The sequence below is a fragment of the Peromyscus leucopus genome, chromosome 19 (genome assembly GCF_004664715.2).
Source record: "Peromyscus leucopus breed LL Stock chromosome 19, UCI_PerLeu_2.1, whole genome shotgun sequence".
Lineage (NCBI taxonomy): Eukaryota > Metazoa > Chordata > Mammalia > Rodentia > Cricetidae > Peromyscus > Peromyscus leucopus.
Genome location: NC_051079.1, coordinates 70267061 through 70283256, shown reverse-complemented (window position 1 = coordinate 70283256; position 16196 = coordinate 70267061). Strand labels below are relative to the sequence as shown.

General features: G+C 43.3%; 1 protein-coding gene across 5 annotated transcripts in view; it reads left to right on the top strand.

Annotated features, from left to right (window-relative positions):
- Znf236 (zinc finger protein 236) overlaps nucleotides 1–16196 on the top strand; it is a 98368-nt gene that overhangs the window by 16269 nt on the left and 65903 nt on the right. For 4 of the 5 annotated variants that reach the window (XM_037197224.1, XM_028873887.2, XM_028873888.2 and 1 more), the window contains 5 exons: nucleotides 2093–2217; nucleotides 5206–5378; nucleotides 6809–6952; nucleotides 10609–10812; nucleotides 11704–11932. In XM_037197224.1, the coding sequence (XP_037053119.1) occupies nucleotides 2093–2217; nucleotides 5206–5378; nucleotides 6809–6952; nucleotides 10609–10812; nucleotides 11704–11932 (875 nt within the window). The remainder of the gene's footprint in view (nucleotides 1–2092; nucleotides 2218–5205; nucleotides 5379–6808; nucleotides 6953–10608; nucleotides 10813–11703; nucleotides 11933–16196) is intronic. The other variant, XM_037197226.1, reaches the window with a different exon arrangement.

The following is a 16196-nucleotide window of genomic DNA, read 5'->3' as shown; positions in this document are numbered from 1 at the left end:
ATTCTTTTTTTTTTTAAAGGTTTATTTATTTATTATGTATACAGAAGAGGGTGCCAGATCTCATTACAGATGGTTGTGAGCCACCATGTGGTTGCTGGGAATTGAACTCAGGACCTCTGGAAGAGCAGTCAGTGCTCTTAACCTCTGAGCCATCTCTCCAGCCCCGGCTCTCAATTCTTTATGCTCCTTCTTCTCCAGTGGTCCCTGAGCCTTGGGGTGGGGAGGAATGTTTGTTTTTTAATAACAAAGCAGTAAAGGAGGTTGTCCTGGCTGCCGGGTTTCCCTTTCCTGCTGGTGGCCATCAGCTGTCACTTTCACTGAGCTGACTTCTGGTGTCTTCTGTTGTTTTTGGTTGTGTATGTGGGTTTTTGTTTGTTTTAAAGATAGGGTCTCTCTCTGTAGCCCATGTTGACCTCCTGCTCATGGAGATCCCGAGTACTAGGATAACAGGTATATGCCTCTGTGCTGGCCACCAAGCTGATTCTGACAGACTGCTTTAAAGGACAGTGTCAGCAGTTGTTCAGCAGTTCTGTTATCAATCTAGTCTGCCACCACGCCAAGGTCCAGTGGTTAGGAAATGTCTTATTTTTAACAAGAAGTCTTATACCAGTTAACTCAGAAAGTTTATGGAGTCTATAAACACTGGGCAGCATGTAATATACTCCTAGGGTGCACTTTAGACAGGGGACTCGAGAAGGTGGTTCCTGCCTTCTGTCTTTCATGTTCACTTTGCCTATTGTTGACTAATATCCCCATTACTTTAGTGTCTGATTTGTTTTTGTTTTTTGAGACAGGATTTTGCTGCATAGTCCAGGCTGACCTTAAACTTACCATCCTCTTACTTCCATATCCTGAGTGCTAGGTTATAGGCATGCATTGCTATTTCAGTGGTTTTTACTTTAAAAATACAGTGTGGGTTGGGAATATATCTCAGTTGGTTGAGTGCTTGCCTGCCATGCACAAAGTTCTGGGTTTAGTCCCTATCACTCTAGCATGTGTGATGGTGCATGTGTGTAATCTAAGCAGTAGGGGAGTAGCAGCAGAATCACCGGGAGTGTTCTCATTCTCTCTCTACATGTGAGTCTGTATACATGTATATAGAAGACATGCTTTCTACACACACTGGGTTCAGGAGCTGACTGGAAATGTATGGGTGGTTGCTTTTCTCATGGACAGCCTTAGCAGGCCGGCAGCAGGCTGCCAGGAGGCTCTCTGTTCTGTGGGTAGGCCGTGCTCTCCTGCAGTGTTGGTGGCTGGTAGGTGGCATGCTGAGAGTAAAACAAGCAGCTTTTGAAGATGGATTTGGAGAATCCATGTGAGGTCTTAAGATTTGAACCTAAGGAGTTTCCAGTTCTCGACATGGAAAGGAACAGGTTGACATGGCATAGGGTTCTTTCTTCTTTTTTTGTTAGTGCCAGAGATTTATTGGGAGAGGGGAGAGGGAGAGGGGAGAGGGGAGAGGGGAGAGAGAGTGAAAGAGTGGAAGGCCATCTTCGAGTGGGAACATGAGAGAGGCAGACAGACAGACAGACAGGAAACAAGAGGAACAAGAGAGGGCACTGACGGACAGGTACTTTTAAGGGGTACGCCTGTCGCAGAGCTGACAGTGGAAAGGCACCTGGTGGCAGGTCACGACGTAACTGCGCCGAGGCTGAGGAAGGGGCACAGGGTTCTTTTTGATGTTTGGCTGTTGCTGTTGGCCAGCCAGTGTCCAGGGAGGTCAAGTCAAGAGTCAATTGTCTAGCTGTGTGGTGGAAGGTACTGCCGATCACAGAGAGCTGTGGGAGAGCATGGACTTGTTGGTGGAGAACTCCTGTCTGCATGGGCCTCTATGCTGACTGAACCAGCAAAACATGCTTTAAAAGATACCTTCCCATTTGCTTCCCAGTCAGTGTGAGGGCTGGAACAAACGAAGCTTCCCTTTTCACAGGACTCATACATGTGTGCTTTTGTGTTTGTATGTTGGACAGATAAATGTCTGATTATCATTAAAGCATGTTCTGATGACCACCCAGCTGACCTCTGTGGTAGTAGTTCACTTAGGAACTGTAATGTAAGGATGACTCAACGTTTTCCCCATATGTCGTACTAGGGCATCAGGTACAAGATCTTACAATCGGAACGTTGACAGGAGCAGCTTCACATACTCGTGCCCACACTGTGGAAAGACATTTCAAAAGCCCAGTCAGTTAACGCGACACATAAGGATACACACAGGTATGAGAAACATATGCTTTCCCGTGGTTTATCATGTGACTTGAAGGAAAGAAAGTGTGCTTACTGTTAATTCAACTTGGAGTTTAACCCTAGCTTCTCTGGAGTCCACTGTACAACCTCGGTGCAGGGAGCTAATGTCAGTAGTTGTTCTAGATTATAAATGAAAAAATGCAGACAAGTGTTTGGGTCCAGTGAGCTCCAGTCAGTTGGAGTTGACATTATGGTTGTTACTTGCGTGGCACCTGGGCTAGTTAGATCCACAGAAGCAGAGGCAGCACAGGATCTGTGGGTGACAATTCGGCTTTAATGAAGCCGGCTACAAAATGCTCAGGCAGCTGGGCATGACAGGACAGACCTGTAATCCTAGCACTCGGGAGGCTGAGGTAGGAAGGTAGGGCTTTGGGGACACCTTAGCTACATAGGAGTTCCAGGCCAGCCTGGTCTACAGTTTGAGACTCTGCTTCACAAAACCAATCAACTAACCAACTAGACAGCATTAAAATCACAAAACCCGTGTTTCTCCATGTATTACCTTGCTTGCTTGTTAGGCTTGCTTGAGTATTTGAAATAAATACAGTATTCACAACTGAATAGTCTTTGCCATTTTGTGTAAGACAGTTTATGCTCTTGTGAGTAGTGCATGTGTTCTCTAGAGAAGGATGAAGGAAATGACAAACGTGTATCTATTAAAATGAAGACGGTAACGACCCATGCTCCGGATTGTTTGATTCACAGCGACAGAACAGCGTGGACTCAGAGCTGTTTGGCTGGCTGCTTTGACCAGTTCTGACTGTGCTGTGCTGCTCTTTCCATTTTTTGTGTGTCCTAATGAAATGTCTCATATACTGTATTTCAGAATCACTCAGATAATTTCTTAGCTCACTTATATGCCAGTATAAAGTTGATATTTTCAGAGCATCGTTCTATATTCCCTAAATCAAGGGAAGAAAAAAGTGCTGTCTTTAGAATGTTGGCATAGGGACATGGTTGAGGTGGTTGAGTACTTGTCCACCATGCATAAAGTCCTGGGTTCCGTTCCTGGTACTACACAAACTAGATGTGGTATATGCTTGTCATCCTAGCATTTGGGAGGTGGAGGCAGGAGGATCAAAAGTTCAAGGTCAGCCAGGCATAGTAATGCACACCTTTGATACCAACATTCTGGAGGCAGAAGCAGGGGAGCTGGGTGAGTTCAAGGCTAGCTTGGTCTACATAGGGAATTCTAGACCAGAAAGGATAGATGATGAGACCTTGTCTCAAAAAGAGTCAAGTTTAAGTCATCATTAACTATAGTAAGTTTGAGGCCAGTCTGGGATACATGAAACCCTGTATCAAAAGGAAAAATGTGATAAAACATTGTGTTTTAGAGAGTTGAGTTCTAGCTTATCTTCCTTTAATGAAAAAATAGCTTGAAGGGGTTACATCTCTTAAAGTAAGAACATACAAAGAAAACAGTACTTAATGCTGCTTTCTTAGGCCTTTTATACTATTAACAGTTTGATGTCTGCTCCTTGAGATTTTTTTTTCTGCACATCCATAAATGCATACATCAGAGTAGTGCATTCCCTAGGCACAATGCTGTTAGACACTTTCATGTGATTTTGGGAATTGACCATATGCCCTCTTCTTGGCATTGAGCTTTTCATCACACTTAGTCATCATGGCTGGCCTCTTGAGTGCATGGAATGCTGGGGAAGTCCTCAGCATCTTCTTACTAGCTTGCAAGGCTCGAGAGCAGGTAGGCTAACAAACATGCTCCTAAGTAGAAGGCTCATGTGTTCTCCGCTTGGTCTTTGAGTGGATGTGCCTCATGTGACGTGATGATGTGATGTGGTGATCTTCATGAGCTACTGCTTCAGTTCTATGAACCCCATCCAGGAAAGGCGAGGTGCATCTCAGCTAATACCACTAGAACAGAAAGGATGCCTCTGGTAAGGACACCCCATGCCTAGGACCCACGGTTCTTGTTGAGCATCCTAGCTGTGTGTCCCTCCCCAATGGTACCTCTTCTCTAAGATCACTCCCATCTCCATTTCACTAATTTTCTTAACTCTGAGGTCGGTTCAGAGAAGTACGGAATCTATCTGCTCAAATATTTCCCAGGGAATGGAATTCTTAAGACATTGAACTAGTTTGTAGTTAGATTTTAACTACATAATTTTCTCTTTTCAGTCATTTATCAGTGAATGACTACCTATAGAATGATAGTGCATGTGACATGCTAAAGTTAAGAGTCATGAACAGGACAGTTAAAAACCTTTCTTTCTTGGAGCATGTATTGTAAGAGAAGTTGAACAATAAGTGGACTGTCAAAAGTTACTGATTACAGGTCATATGGAGGGAGTTAAGCAAAAATGAGGAGCAAGGATTACAGGACAGACATGGGGGATTTTGAAATCAACTAGAATTGGTTGAAAAGTCCTTCTTGTGATACTGTAGCATGGGCAGAAGAACCATGAGGGAGCAAGCTATGTGGGTTCTCAGGGAGGATGGGCAGGCCTAGGTGACAGACCTTCAGTGTGAGGGAACAGAAGGTTCAGTGGAGAGCAGCGGCTGAGTGGGACTGAGAAGCTCTGGAGGCATTGAGCAAAGCAAGTTTGCTGTGCTGTCATTCAGAAAGAGCCCCTCTGTTGAGGGCAGCCCAGACGGCCCGGTGGAAGCCGCAGGGCTGCTCAGGGGTCAGGAGGAAGGATGGGGCTGTGCCCTTCTGGAGGCAGTAGTTTGGACAGTGAGCAGGGCTGCCCAGGGAGTAGGGTAGGCTGAGAGAAGGCCATGGAAGACGGGCTCTGCGAGAACTGCGTGCGATTTGCTTGGGACATGGGGAGGTTTGTCCAAGACAGCTTGAAGTTTAAAGAGAACCTGTATATGAGTTTGGAATCCCTGGGAGATGTTTTGGCTGGAGGGATAGGTTGGAGCCTTGAGTTTATATGCCTTGTGTATTTCTGTCCTCCTAAAATGCTCACATTGATTCTTTTTCTCTCTGGCTAGGTGAAAGGCCGTTTAAATGCAGTGAGTGTGGAAAAGCTTTTAACCAGAAGGGGGCCTTGCAGACCCACATGATCAAGCACACAGGAGAAAAGCCGCACGCCTGTGCCTTTTGTCCTGCCGCCTTTTCTCAGAAGGGGAACCTGCAGTCCCACGTGCAGAGGGTCCACTCAGAGGTGAGCGTGGTGGTTGGGCTCTGCACACTATCTCAGAGTGAGTTCCTGCCTAGCCTGAGAAAGTATGCTACAGTTTTGAAAAGTGCAGACTGAGCTTATGTACAGTAACCTATTTTAGCAGAAATACCGTGATGGGAACATACTGTTTTGTTGTTGTTGACAGGTCTTGCTCTGAGGCTTCCGCTGGTGTGGTACTCAGCATGTAGTTAGGCTGACCTGGCATTCATAGCAGTCCTTCAGCGTCAGCTTCCTGAGTGTTGGGATCATGTGTGCCACCGTAACAGGCTCTTTTGGTTTATTTATTATATGTGGGAGAAATACAACATCCATCTTGTCTTCTTACTAAGTATTTAAGAATGATAATACTTTCGTAGATGTGACCTGTCGACTATAACCATCAATTTGAGCAATGGACACGGTCAAGTGTAAGAGGTGAGAGACAAGGGGTACAGCAGAAAGTGCTGGTCTTCCCCAGACAGCGTGGAGCTGGCCCGTGGCCCGTGGCCCGTGGCACACTTCTTTACAGACATAGCTGCACATTATTGCCTTGCTGCGTGGGTCAGCTCAAATGATCGCACTTGGCTTAATTGAAGATCTCCTGGAAACATTTGTGTTAACTAGGTTAAACTTTGCTTTTTCTTTTTGTTTTTTTTTGTTTTTTCGAGATAGGGTTTCTCTGTGTAGTTTTGGTGCCTACCCTGGATCTCACTCTGTAGACCAGGCTGGCCTCCAATTTACAGAGATCTGCCTGGCTCTGCCTTCCAAGTGCTGGGATTAAAGGTGTGTGCCACCGCTGCCTGGCTTAAACTTTGTTTTAATAGCAGTGTGTCTATTAGTTATAGTGTCTTAGTTATGGCTTAATTACAGAATATAAAGGAATATTTTAACACAAATACTTTTTTATTATACAATAGAAACTATCATTAAAAACAAATATGTATCTTTAAATTTTTTCATGGAGTTAAACCTTAAGTACTACCTAGGGAGCTAAAAAAATGTAACAAAAATTAAATGACTGACACATATAATCTCAACACTCAGGAGGCTGAGGCAGGAGGATTGTGAATTTGAGGGCAGTCTGGGCTAGTTAGTTTTGTCTCAATAATGACAATAAAAACCAAAATAAACCCAACAGAAGCCCCCTTAATAAAAGCAGAGCTAGGACTGAGGATAGCTCTGCTGAGAGTGCTGACTTTGCAGACGGAGGACTTGAGTTCTGTCTGCAGAATCCACACCGGGAAAAAGACAGGCGTGATGGCGCACGCGTGTGACCCCAGTGCTGTGGAGATGGAGACAGGCAGATCCTGAGGGCTTGCAGGCCAGCCCTCCTAGCTGAATCAGCAAGTTCGAGGCAAATTTTCTTTACTATAACTTAAATATGCTCATCTATTACCTAAAGATTTGAAAAATGACTTTTTCCTTTTTTTAAGGTAAAAAATGGGCCTACTTATAACTGTACAGAATGTAGCTGCATTTTTAAAAGTTTAGGTAGCTTAAACACTCATATCAGCAAGATGCACATGGGTGGACCCTCGAATTCCACAAGTTCTTCAGAGACTGCGCATGTTATAACGGTAAGTTTAATCATTTGATTTTTAGAGGGGCTTAAAAAAACAAAAACCTCAAATCTCATTTTAAATACGAACCTTTAACTTAAGTATTTAGTACCAAAAAGTACAGTTAAGGTTTTCTAAGTAAGGTGTTTTTTGTTTTTTGTTTTTTTTTTTCCTAATTCATGAAAATGAGTCTGTGTAAACTTCAGGGTAATGATACATAGTCTTGATGTGTGGCTTGTCATCTGAACTGTAGAACTGGGAAAATTATCAGTAATTTATGGAATTCAATTCTTGCAGTCAATGCTATTGATGACCATTAAATCTTGTTTATCTTTAATTAAGAGTTAATCTGCTTTGTAGGTAATGTTTCTTATTTTCTCATGTGGCAGTAATAATATTTCCTAAGTCTTTAGGAATATCAAATTCTGCTTTCTAGTGCATGTATTTAGAAATGGAATGACTCTTAAGTACAGACAGGCATACTCAAACATGTTACCTAAAAAAACACAGTCCTACACAAATGCACATATGGGCACACACACATTTTTGTATGCGTTTTTCTTAGAATTTTATAACAGATTAATCAGTAACTTCTACCATATTTGACCAGTTGATAATAAATTACAAAATCAAAGCATAGATTGTAGTATCATTAAAGTTGACTAAAAAGTGCAGAAGAATTTTCATTCTATTTTGGGATTTAAAAAATTGAATATTTTAGTATGTCAATAACCAAATAATAGTTTCACCATTTCCTTTGACAGTATGTAAATCAAAAGGTGGTTATACTAAATAATCTGGATAATAACTTGTGTGTGTATGAGAGAGAGGGAGCATGCTACAGAGAGAGGAGAGAGAATGAGCGTAAGAGAGAGAGAGAGCTGCGTCTACAACAAGATTGTTTCTTTTCTTTTTGGTTTTTCGAGACAGGGTTTCTCTGTGTACTTTTGGTGCCTGTCCTGGATCTCATTCTGTAGACCTGGCTGGCCTCGAACTCATAGAGATCTGCCTGGCTCTGCCTCCTGAATGCTGGGATTAAGGGATGCCCCACTACTGCCCAGCTGGATTGTTTTTTTTTTAAACCTCTTTTTTTCTGAAGTGTGCACTTTCTTCTGAAATCCACTCCTGCTGCATCTGATCTGCTTCTTTTTTCTCCCCTCTTCCATCCTTCACGGCTCTTGCCATCTCTGGCAGCCTGTTTCTGTCTCAGAAGACAAAGTTAAGCCAGATTGCCATGCACAGCTGGTGAAGGCTTACTTTGTATGCATGTGACCAAGTGTATTTTTCATCAGGGTTCTTTAGAGGAACAGAACTTACAGAATGAATGTCTGTCTGTCTGTCTATCTATCTATCTATCTATCTATCTATCATCCATCTCTCTCTCTCTTTTTTTTTTTTTTTTCTTTTTCGAGACAGGGTTTCTCTGTGTAGCTTTGCATCTTTCCTGGAACTCACTTGGTAGCTCAGGCTGACCTTGAACTCACAGAGATCCACCTGGCTCTGCCTCCCCAGTGCTGGGATTAAAGGCGTGCGCCACCACCGCCCGGCCCATCTATCTCTTATCTATCTATCTGTCTGTCTGTCTGTCTATGTATCTATCCTCCATTCATCTATCAATCATCTGTCTATCTATCTAAATCTATCTATCATCTGTCTGTCTGATCTATCTCTATTGTTTGTCCGTCCATCCATCCATCCATCATCCATCTATCCATCTATCAATCATCTATCTATTTATATATCATCTGTCTGTCTGTCTATCATATGTCGTCATTGTCCCCCCCCCCCAAAGAGAATTTATTAGAATGGCTTATAGGCAGGCTATGGTCCAGCTAGTCTAACAATGATTGTCTACCAACAGAAAGTCCAAGAATCCAATAGCTTCACAATCCACAAGGCTGCTGTCTCAGAATCGTCTTCAGTATACCCCAGAATCCTGAAGAGTAGGCTCTAATGCCAGTGAAGGGATGATGGACTTGCTCGTGAGAGTGAGGACAATCAGGCAAAGAGATCCAGCTGCCTTCCTCCATGTCCTTATATAGTCTGTCCATAGAAGGGCTGGCCCAGATTTAAGGTGGAAATTCACACTTTGAATCCTCTGGATTAAAGGTGGATCTTTCCAACTCAAAAGATTTAATTATGAAAAACATCGCTCACAAGTATGCCCAGCCCTCTTTGGTTTTTACTTAGTTCCAGATGTAGTCAAGTTGACAACCAAGAATGGCCACCACACCAAGGAGCCTGTTTGCTTGTTTTTTTCTTAAGTTTTAATTTTTTGTTTGACAAGTCATTTTCACTCCCCTCCATTCATCTATCTCTTTTATCCTTCTCCCTCCCCAACTAGAACTCTTCTTCTCAACAAGTTCCCTTTACTTTCTGTGTGTGATCAGTGAAGTGTGTGAGACTTGCCTGAGCATGGCTGTGAGTTAATTTACTAGAGCCGTGGCTGCACCACTAAAAGAGCGACAGCGCCTCCTTCCACAACTCTGAATTGCTAGTGATCCCCGGGAGGGGTAGGGCCCAGAGGCCCCGCCCTCATCCATAATGAATTGTTGAGGGATACAGTTTCCGTACCTTTGTGCAGATAACCATAGCTACGTGTGTTTATGAGTGGGAAGGGCTATGTCAGTGCCTCTTTTTGGCTACACGTCTCACCATCCTCTGGCTCGGATTCTTTCCATCCCTCTTCCGTGGGATCCCGTTCTTCAGCGTGGTGTCAGAGCACAGAGGACTTTAGTGTGAGGGACTAAATGCCTTAAAAAGCACCCTGAGTCTTGTTAGATAGTTTTTTATCTCACTCCCTCCCTCTCTCTGTCTTTCTCTCTCTCTCTAATCTATCTGTCTATCTATCTATCTATCTATCTATCTATCTATCTATCTATCTATCTATCTATCAATCATCTATCATCCATTGCCTGAAGGTTCCTTGTGGTTCTATGGAGGATGGCACGAGATTGTTTATCATCGTTTCAACATCATTTGTCCAGCAGTTTTACGAACACAAGACTAAAACAGAATGTGCAGTGACCTCCCAGTATTTTTCTCACTGCCAGTCGCTTTTGTTACTAGTGAACACTGTATTGCTGGGGTTCACTTGCTGTCATTGGTGAGTGACTCAGATACATTGTAACTAACTGTGTAGCTCCTTTTGGTCATCTGCATTCTGTAGGTGTAGATGAGTCTGTCTGCCTCTGCAGCACCAGGCTTAACTTGCACTGCCCTTAACCGACTTTGGACCTGGCATCTCAGCTCCTGAGGTCTGGCAGGAATCAGGCTGGCTTTTCCAGTACTTTTTTGTCTATAGCATATCAGAAATGTGTTAAATATTTTGTCCACATTGGCCTCCCTCCCTTTCTTTGCCTCCGTGTCTGTCTTTCCTTAATGTTACGATTTTTTAATTTACTCAGTCTGTTTTGGTGGATAATGGGAAGATGAAGGTTGATAGCCTCTACCCCTCACATAAGAACTCTTAGACTGTTGTAGAAGGGTTTATTGAGTGTCTTCTTATAAGAGCTAACGTTGTGCCTCACAGAAATCACTGGGGAATTACATTTCAGCTTTTAAGTTTGGGAAGCAGCAGTAGCTTTTGATGCTATTAGAGAGGATGTTCCCTTAATATAGTTTGTGTTTAAATTGGAAGGTGCATTTTTAATGAAAATGTTGCTGTGTTCCAGGCCACGATCTTTCAGACTTTGCCTCTGCAGCAGGTGGAAGCCCAGGTCTCATCAGTCTCTAGTCAGCAGAATTCTCAGGCAGTGACTGATGTCATTCAGCAGCTTCTGGAACTGTCTGAGCCGGGGCCGGTAGAGGCACAGCAGTCCCCACAGTCTGGGCGGCAACTGAGTGTGACAGTGGGCATCAACCAGGACATCCTCCAGGTGAAGCATGCTTACCTACTGGGCAGGGCTTTCACGTTTGGGGTCTCAGAGATCAGGGTTTATTAATGAGCAGTAGAGATGCAAGGAATGTGGTTTAAAAGTGTGGCCACATTGAAAATGATAGTAGTACAAAAAATATGCCTATGTGATCACCAACAGGAGGTGCTGAATTCTAAACAATTTGTTAACCTGTACATTTAAGAAAAATGGAAACTTTTTTTAATTCCATAAATGAGCTAACTGGACATGGGTAGGTTCTTTAAAGCTTGTCCTGTGTCCATCTATCTCTGTTGAGAGAGTGAAGTGTTTCATTCTTCCAGAGACGCAGGTGTACAAGTTAGATGGTCCTGGGCATGCGTAGTATGGAGGACATGGATGTTGTCATTGGTGTGTGAATGAATGGCCCCAGCACTCTGGGAGATGAGGAGGAAGGATGTTGGAGCAGTTTCTCAGTTCTCCCAGCTCTGGGCCAGAGTGTGGCATTCACAGATGTGTTTCCCTCCAGCGAGGCGGGTGTCCTCTTTTCTCTGTACCTTATGATAAGTTGGTTAGGTGTGCCTCAAAGGTGGACCCAAGGTAACTTGTGACTCAAATATGTTAGAGACAGCTCAAGTTGTCTGAGCTAAGATTTCTGAATGTTAGTTAATTATTTTAATTCCATTAATTTAAGAACTGTAACTACTTATATCACGTTTTGGGTGGGAGTGAGATGTCAGGTATTAGAAGGGATGTCGTAGCCTCCTAGAGTAAAGTCTCTTGGAATTGTAGAACTTATTTCTTGGAGTGGAGTTAGAGTTCTGTGGGTAAAACTTTATGGCATCTTGGGATAGCTTTTGGTAGGCACATTTGGGCTGTCGCCTTTTCTAACCTTATAGTTTTGTTCTGTCTCAGCAAGCCTTAGAAAACAGTGGGCTGTCTTCACTTCCAGTTGCAGCTCCTCCCAGCGACTGCAGCCATGCTCAGCCGTCCACGGGCTCTCCTCAGAGTCCACATGCCTCTAGTGTCTGTGCTGAGCAAGCTGATTCCATGGATGCTGAGCAGGAAAAGGGACAGGAAAGCCCTGAGAAGATGGATAAGAAAGAGAAAAAAATTATGAAGAAGAAGTCACCGTTTCTACCTGGTAATTTACTATATACTTTTCCTTTCAGATACTTTGATGGTGTTGTGCTTGTGTTAGGAAATGTGCCTCCCACTTTCCTGAAGTGATGTCTTCACATCAGGCTCTGAATCTTCACTATAGTTGCCTGGTGTTGAGAAGTAGGAGAGTGATAACTGCACATTTCTTCATGTCCTCCTGACTCAGAAGGCTACTTCCCTGCGTCCAGTCACAGGGCTGGCTCTCAGAGTGTCTTTATCTTCTTGCTGTTTCATCTGGGGGCTTTGAGCAACTCCAGATCCATGGCTTCTTCAATTCTTGCCTTGGCTGCTACTTGCCCTGTGGCCCCCTATCCCCCAGCCTCCTGGAAGACTCTCCTCATTCTTCACGGGTGCTGCCACTTGACAGCTTCCAGGCCTGTTCCACCTGAACCGCCAGCCTGTCTTACTCCTTGCTGCGGACCCTTTCCCACTCTTCTGGGTCTTCCTCCACCTAGCCCGACCTGTCCTCAGGCTTTCTTGTGCTGTTGTTGACATCCTCGTACTTTACAGTTGGGTTCCTGCTATCCCAACCCTGCTTTTAGGGGCCTTTCTGCATAGAGAATGTCTGTCTTTACCCTTCCAGTCACTATAAACTCTGGCTATCTCTCAAGACTGATTTTAGTGTGATGTCTGCATGGAGGCTCTCGAGTGGCTGAGCTCATTCCGATCCCATCTATGCAGCATACTACTGGATGGGGTGATGCACGCTGAGGATTGTTGCAATGTCTTTGCTGCACTGCACCTCTGGCCTGGAGTGTGTTTTCTCAGTTGACTGCCCTGGGTTGCATGTTGCTCTTTCACAGCAGCAGGTGTTCACCAAGAGTCCTGTGCTGTACAGACCTCTTCTGTGACTGTAAGTCTTGGGCAACACGGCCATCTCTGTGGACATGATGACATGTGAATGGGGAACCCTGGTTTCTCACTCAATCCAACATCACAACAACATTCTTTTATTCCCTTGATCTGGTCCGTTGCTCCCTGTGAGAGAAATGGGAAGGTGGAATGAAGCATCTGAATTTCACGGTCTGTGAAGGAAAAAGGAAAGGATAAAAACATTCTTTGTCTACATATGCTTCTAATGAACAGATGCAAATTCAAAGTCCATGGTGTGAGACCTTTTACATGTATTATCATGGCTCTTGTCTAGTTGGTGTGCTAAATTAAAAATATTCTCAGATCTGTCTGCAGGCCACTGAGTGAGGAATAATCTGCGTGAGTCCTTTTCCAATGCTGTGACTAAGTTTCTGAGAGAAGCAGCTTACTCCGGGAAGGAATTATTTCAGCTTGTGATTTTAGAGAGCAGACAATCGTGGGGAAAGTGTGGCAGCTGGTGTGTCATTGCGTTGTTTCCTGTCAGGAGGCAGAGCGATGGATGCGGGTGCTCAGCTTGCTTTCTCTTTCCTCATTTAGCCTGGCACCCCAGTCTCTGGAATTTTACCACTCACATTCCGCACATTCAGGGTGGGTCTTGCTTTTCTGGTTAGATCTCTCTGGAAACAGGCACACTTATAGGTGTGATTCCACTCCCAGTTAGCTTAATGATGAAAATTAGCCCCCTAGTATCTTTTGTACCCGTGAACATGGTTTTCTTCTATTGATGATGTCTTAGAGTCTAAAGATCTGGTAAATTTTCTATTGGACTTATTCTTTTATCTTGTTCTTTTTGGGGGCATGAATTGTTGCTAGATTGCTTTTCCAGTTATTTGTTGGTATAGGGAAAGGTGATTGAGTTACATGTATTGATTGTGAATCCAGCAACTTTTAATGTCTCTTTATTGTGGCAGTTCATTTCTAGATGATTTTGTGTTTTCTATGTAGACAATTTTTTTTAGATTATTCTTATTTACTATTTATTGATCTCTGTCTCTATCTATCTATCTCTATCTATCTATATTTATTTTGTGTGTGTGTGTGTGTGTGTGTGTGTGTGTGTGTGTGTGTGTGTGTAGGTAGGTCAGGGTATTAACAGCTGAAGGGGTCCAGGGATTGAATTCAGGTCAGACCTGGTGGTAAGTGCCTTTATCCACTGAACCATCTTGTTGACTCCTTTTAAATTTTTAATTATGTATCAATGTGTATGTCTGTGTGTGGGTTATGTGCATGTTAGTGCAGGTGCCAAGGGAGCTAGAAGTGTCTCATCTCTTTGAGCTGGAGCTACAGGTGGTTGTGAGCCCCATGATGTGGGTCTTGGGTCCTCTGTAACAGCAATGTGTAGTTCTAGCTGCCCAACCAGCTCTCCAGCTCCCAGGTAGACATTTTTTTCCCCTCAAGATAAGATTTCTCTGTGTAGCCTTGGCTGTCCTGGAATTTTCTCTGTAGATCAGGCTGGTCTCATAGACATCTGCCTGCCTCTGCCTCCCAAGTGCTAGGATTAAAGACATGCATTACCACCTCCCAGCTCCATATAGGCATTTTTATTGTGTAAAAGCAATGGCAGTTTTGCAATTCTTTTTTGTTTGTGACATGGGATCCTTATATAGCCATGGCTGGTCTGGAACACATTATGTAGCCCAGACTGCTCTCTAACTTGCTTCTGTTTCCCAAATGCTGGGACTGCAGCCATTATCACTGTATTTGGCTAATTCATTTTGTTTTTGTTGTTGTTTTTGTTACTGTTTTTGAGACAAGGTCCTATATACAGGTTGCTTTTAGGTGAAAGTCCAACTCAGTCTCCTAAGTGCTGGGATTATGGGTGTGCTCATATCTATCATACCTGACTAGTATTTCTGTTCTTACTCTATTGGTTTGTCCTTCTCACATGTGTAGCTGGAGTTTTCTCCAGTCCTGCTCGCTCAGACCCAAGTAAACTCACAGAGACTTCTATTACTTATAAACTGTGTGGTCGTGGCAGGCTTCTGGCTATCTAGTTCTTCTATCTTAAATTAACCCATTTCTATTAATCTATATGTTGTCATGTGGCTCATGGCTTACCGGTACTTTACTCTTGCTTCTCTTAGAGATATTTTTGTTAGTCTGTCATTTGTGTCTTCATACTCATTCTCCCCACCCCTGTGTGTGTATAACTATTTGTGTATACCCATACACAAACAAATGCAAGGTGACTGCAGAGGACAGAAGTGGGCATTGGGTTCCCTAGAGCTGGAGTTATAGGTGGTTGTTAGTTGTCCGACAGAGGTCTGGGAACTGAACTCGGTGGTCTGAAAGAGCAGTACTTGCTCTTCCTCACTGAGCTATTTCTCTAGTCCATTATTTCTTTTTTCTTTTTTCTTTTTTTTAAAAAAATATTTATTTATTATGTATACAGTGTTCTGTCTGCACATATCCCCACAGGGCAGAAGAGGACACCAGATCTCATTACAGATGGTTGTGAGCCACCATGTGGTTGCTGGGAATGGAACTCAGGACCTTTGGAAGAGCAAGCAGTGCTCTTAACCTCTGAGCCATCTCTCCAGCCCTACTCTTGCTTCTTATGGCAGCGGCTGGCAGCGGCTCCTGGCTCAGCCTTCTACTTCCCAGAATTCTCCTCTCTCCTTATCCTGCCTACACTATCCTTCCTGCCTGGCTACTAGCCAATTAGCGTTTTATTTATCAATCAATCAGCAATACCTTCACAGCATACAGAAAGACATTCCCAGCACACATGGAGCTATATAGATGTATTGACAGAAGTTTGCTACCTTCTCTGTTTTAAGGGAATGAGTCAGATTTAGGAAATGCTCTTCTATGCTTATTTTGCCAAGTATGTTCTTGGTACTCATGTTGATTATTACCAGCACCCTTTCTTTTTCTTTATTTTGTGATCATATTGTGTTATGTTTACTACAGAGTGTGGTAAATTATAGTCATTGGTTATTAATGTGAAACAAATCATGTTGCATTTAGGTTAAAATCCTTCCCTACTCTCTTACCCTGAAGGGAAAGAAATAGGGACTGATAGAGCCAGATATGCTAGGTGCTGGACTCCATCCTTCACCTAACTTCACCCCATCCATTTATTTATTTTTTTTAAAATAACACATTGCTAGATTTGATTGGCCTTGTTATTTTAGATCTTACTTTAATATGTATGTGTACATCTGTTGGTAAAAAGAACTGTATAGCCCCTACTTTTAAATCAATTTTTTATATCATTCCATTGTGGGATACACATTCACATTGAAGTAGTTTAAAGAATTGTGATTGATATTTACAAAAGGCTAGTTTTGACAGTTAGATATAGTCTGTAGCTAGAGTTTTCCTGTCTTGCCCACAGTCAGGACAAATCTCTGTCACCCGCCAGTCCCACA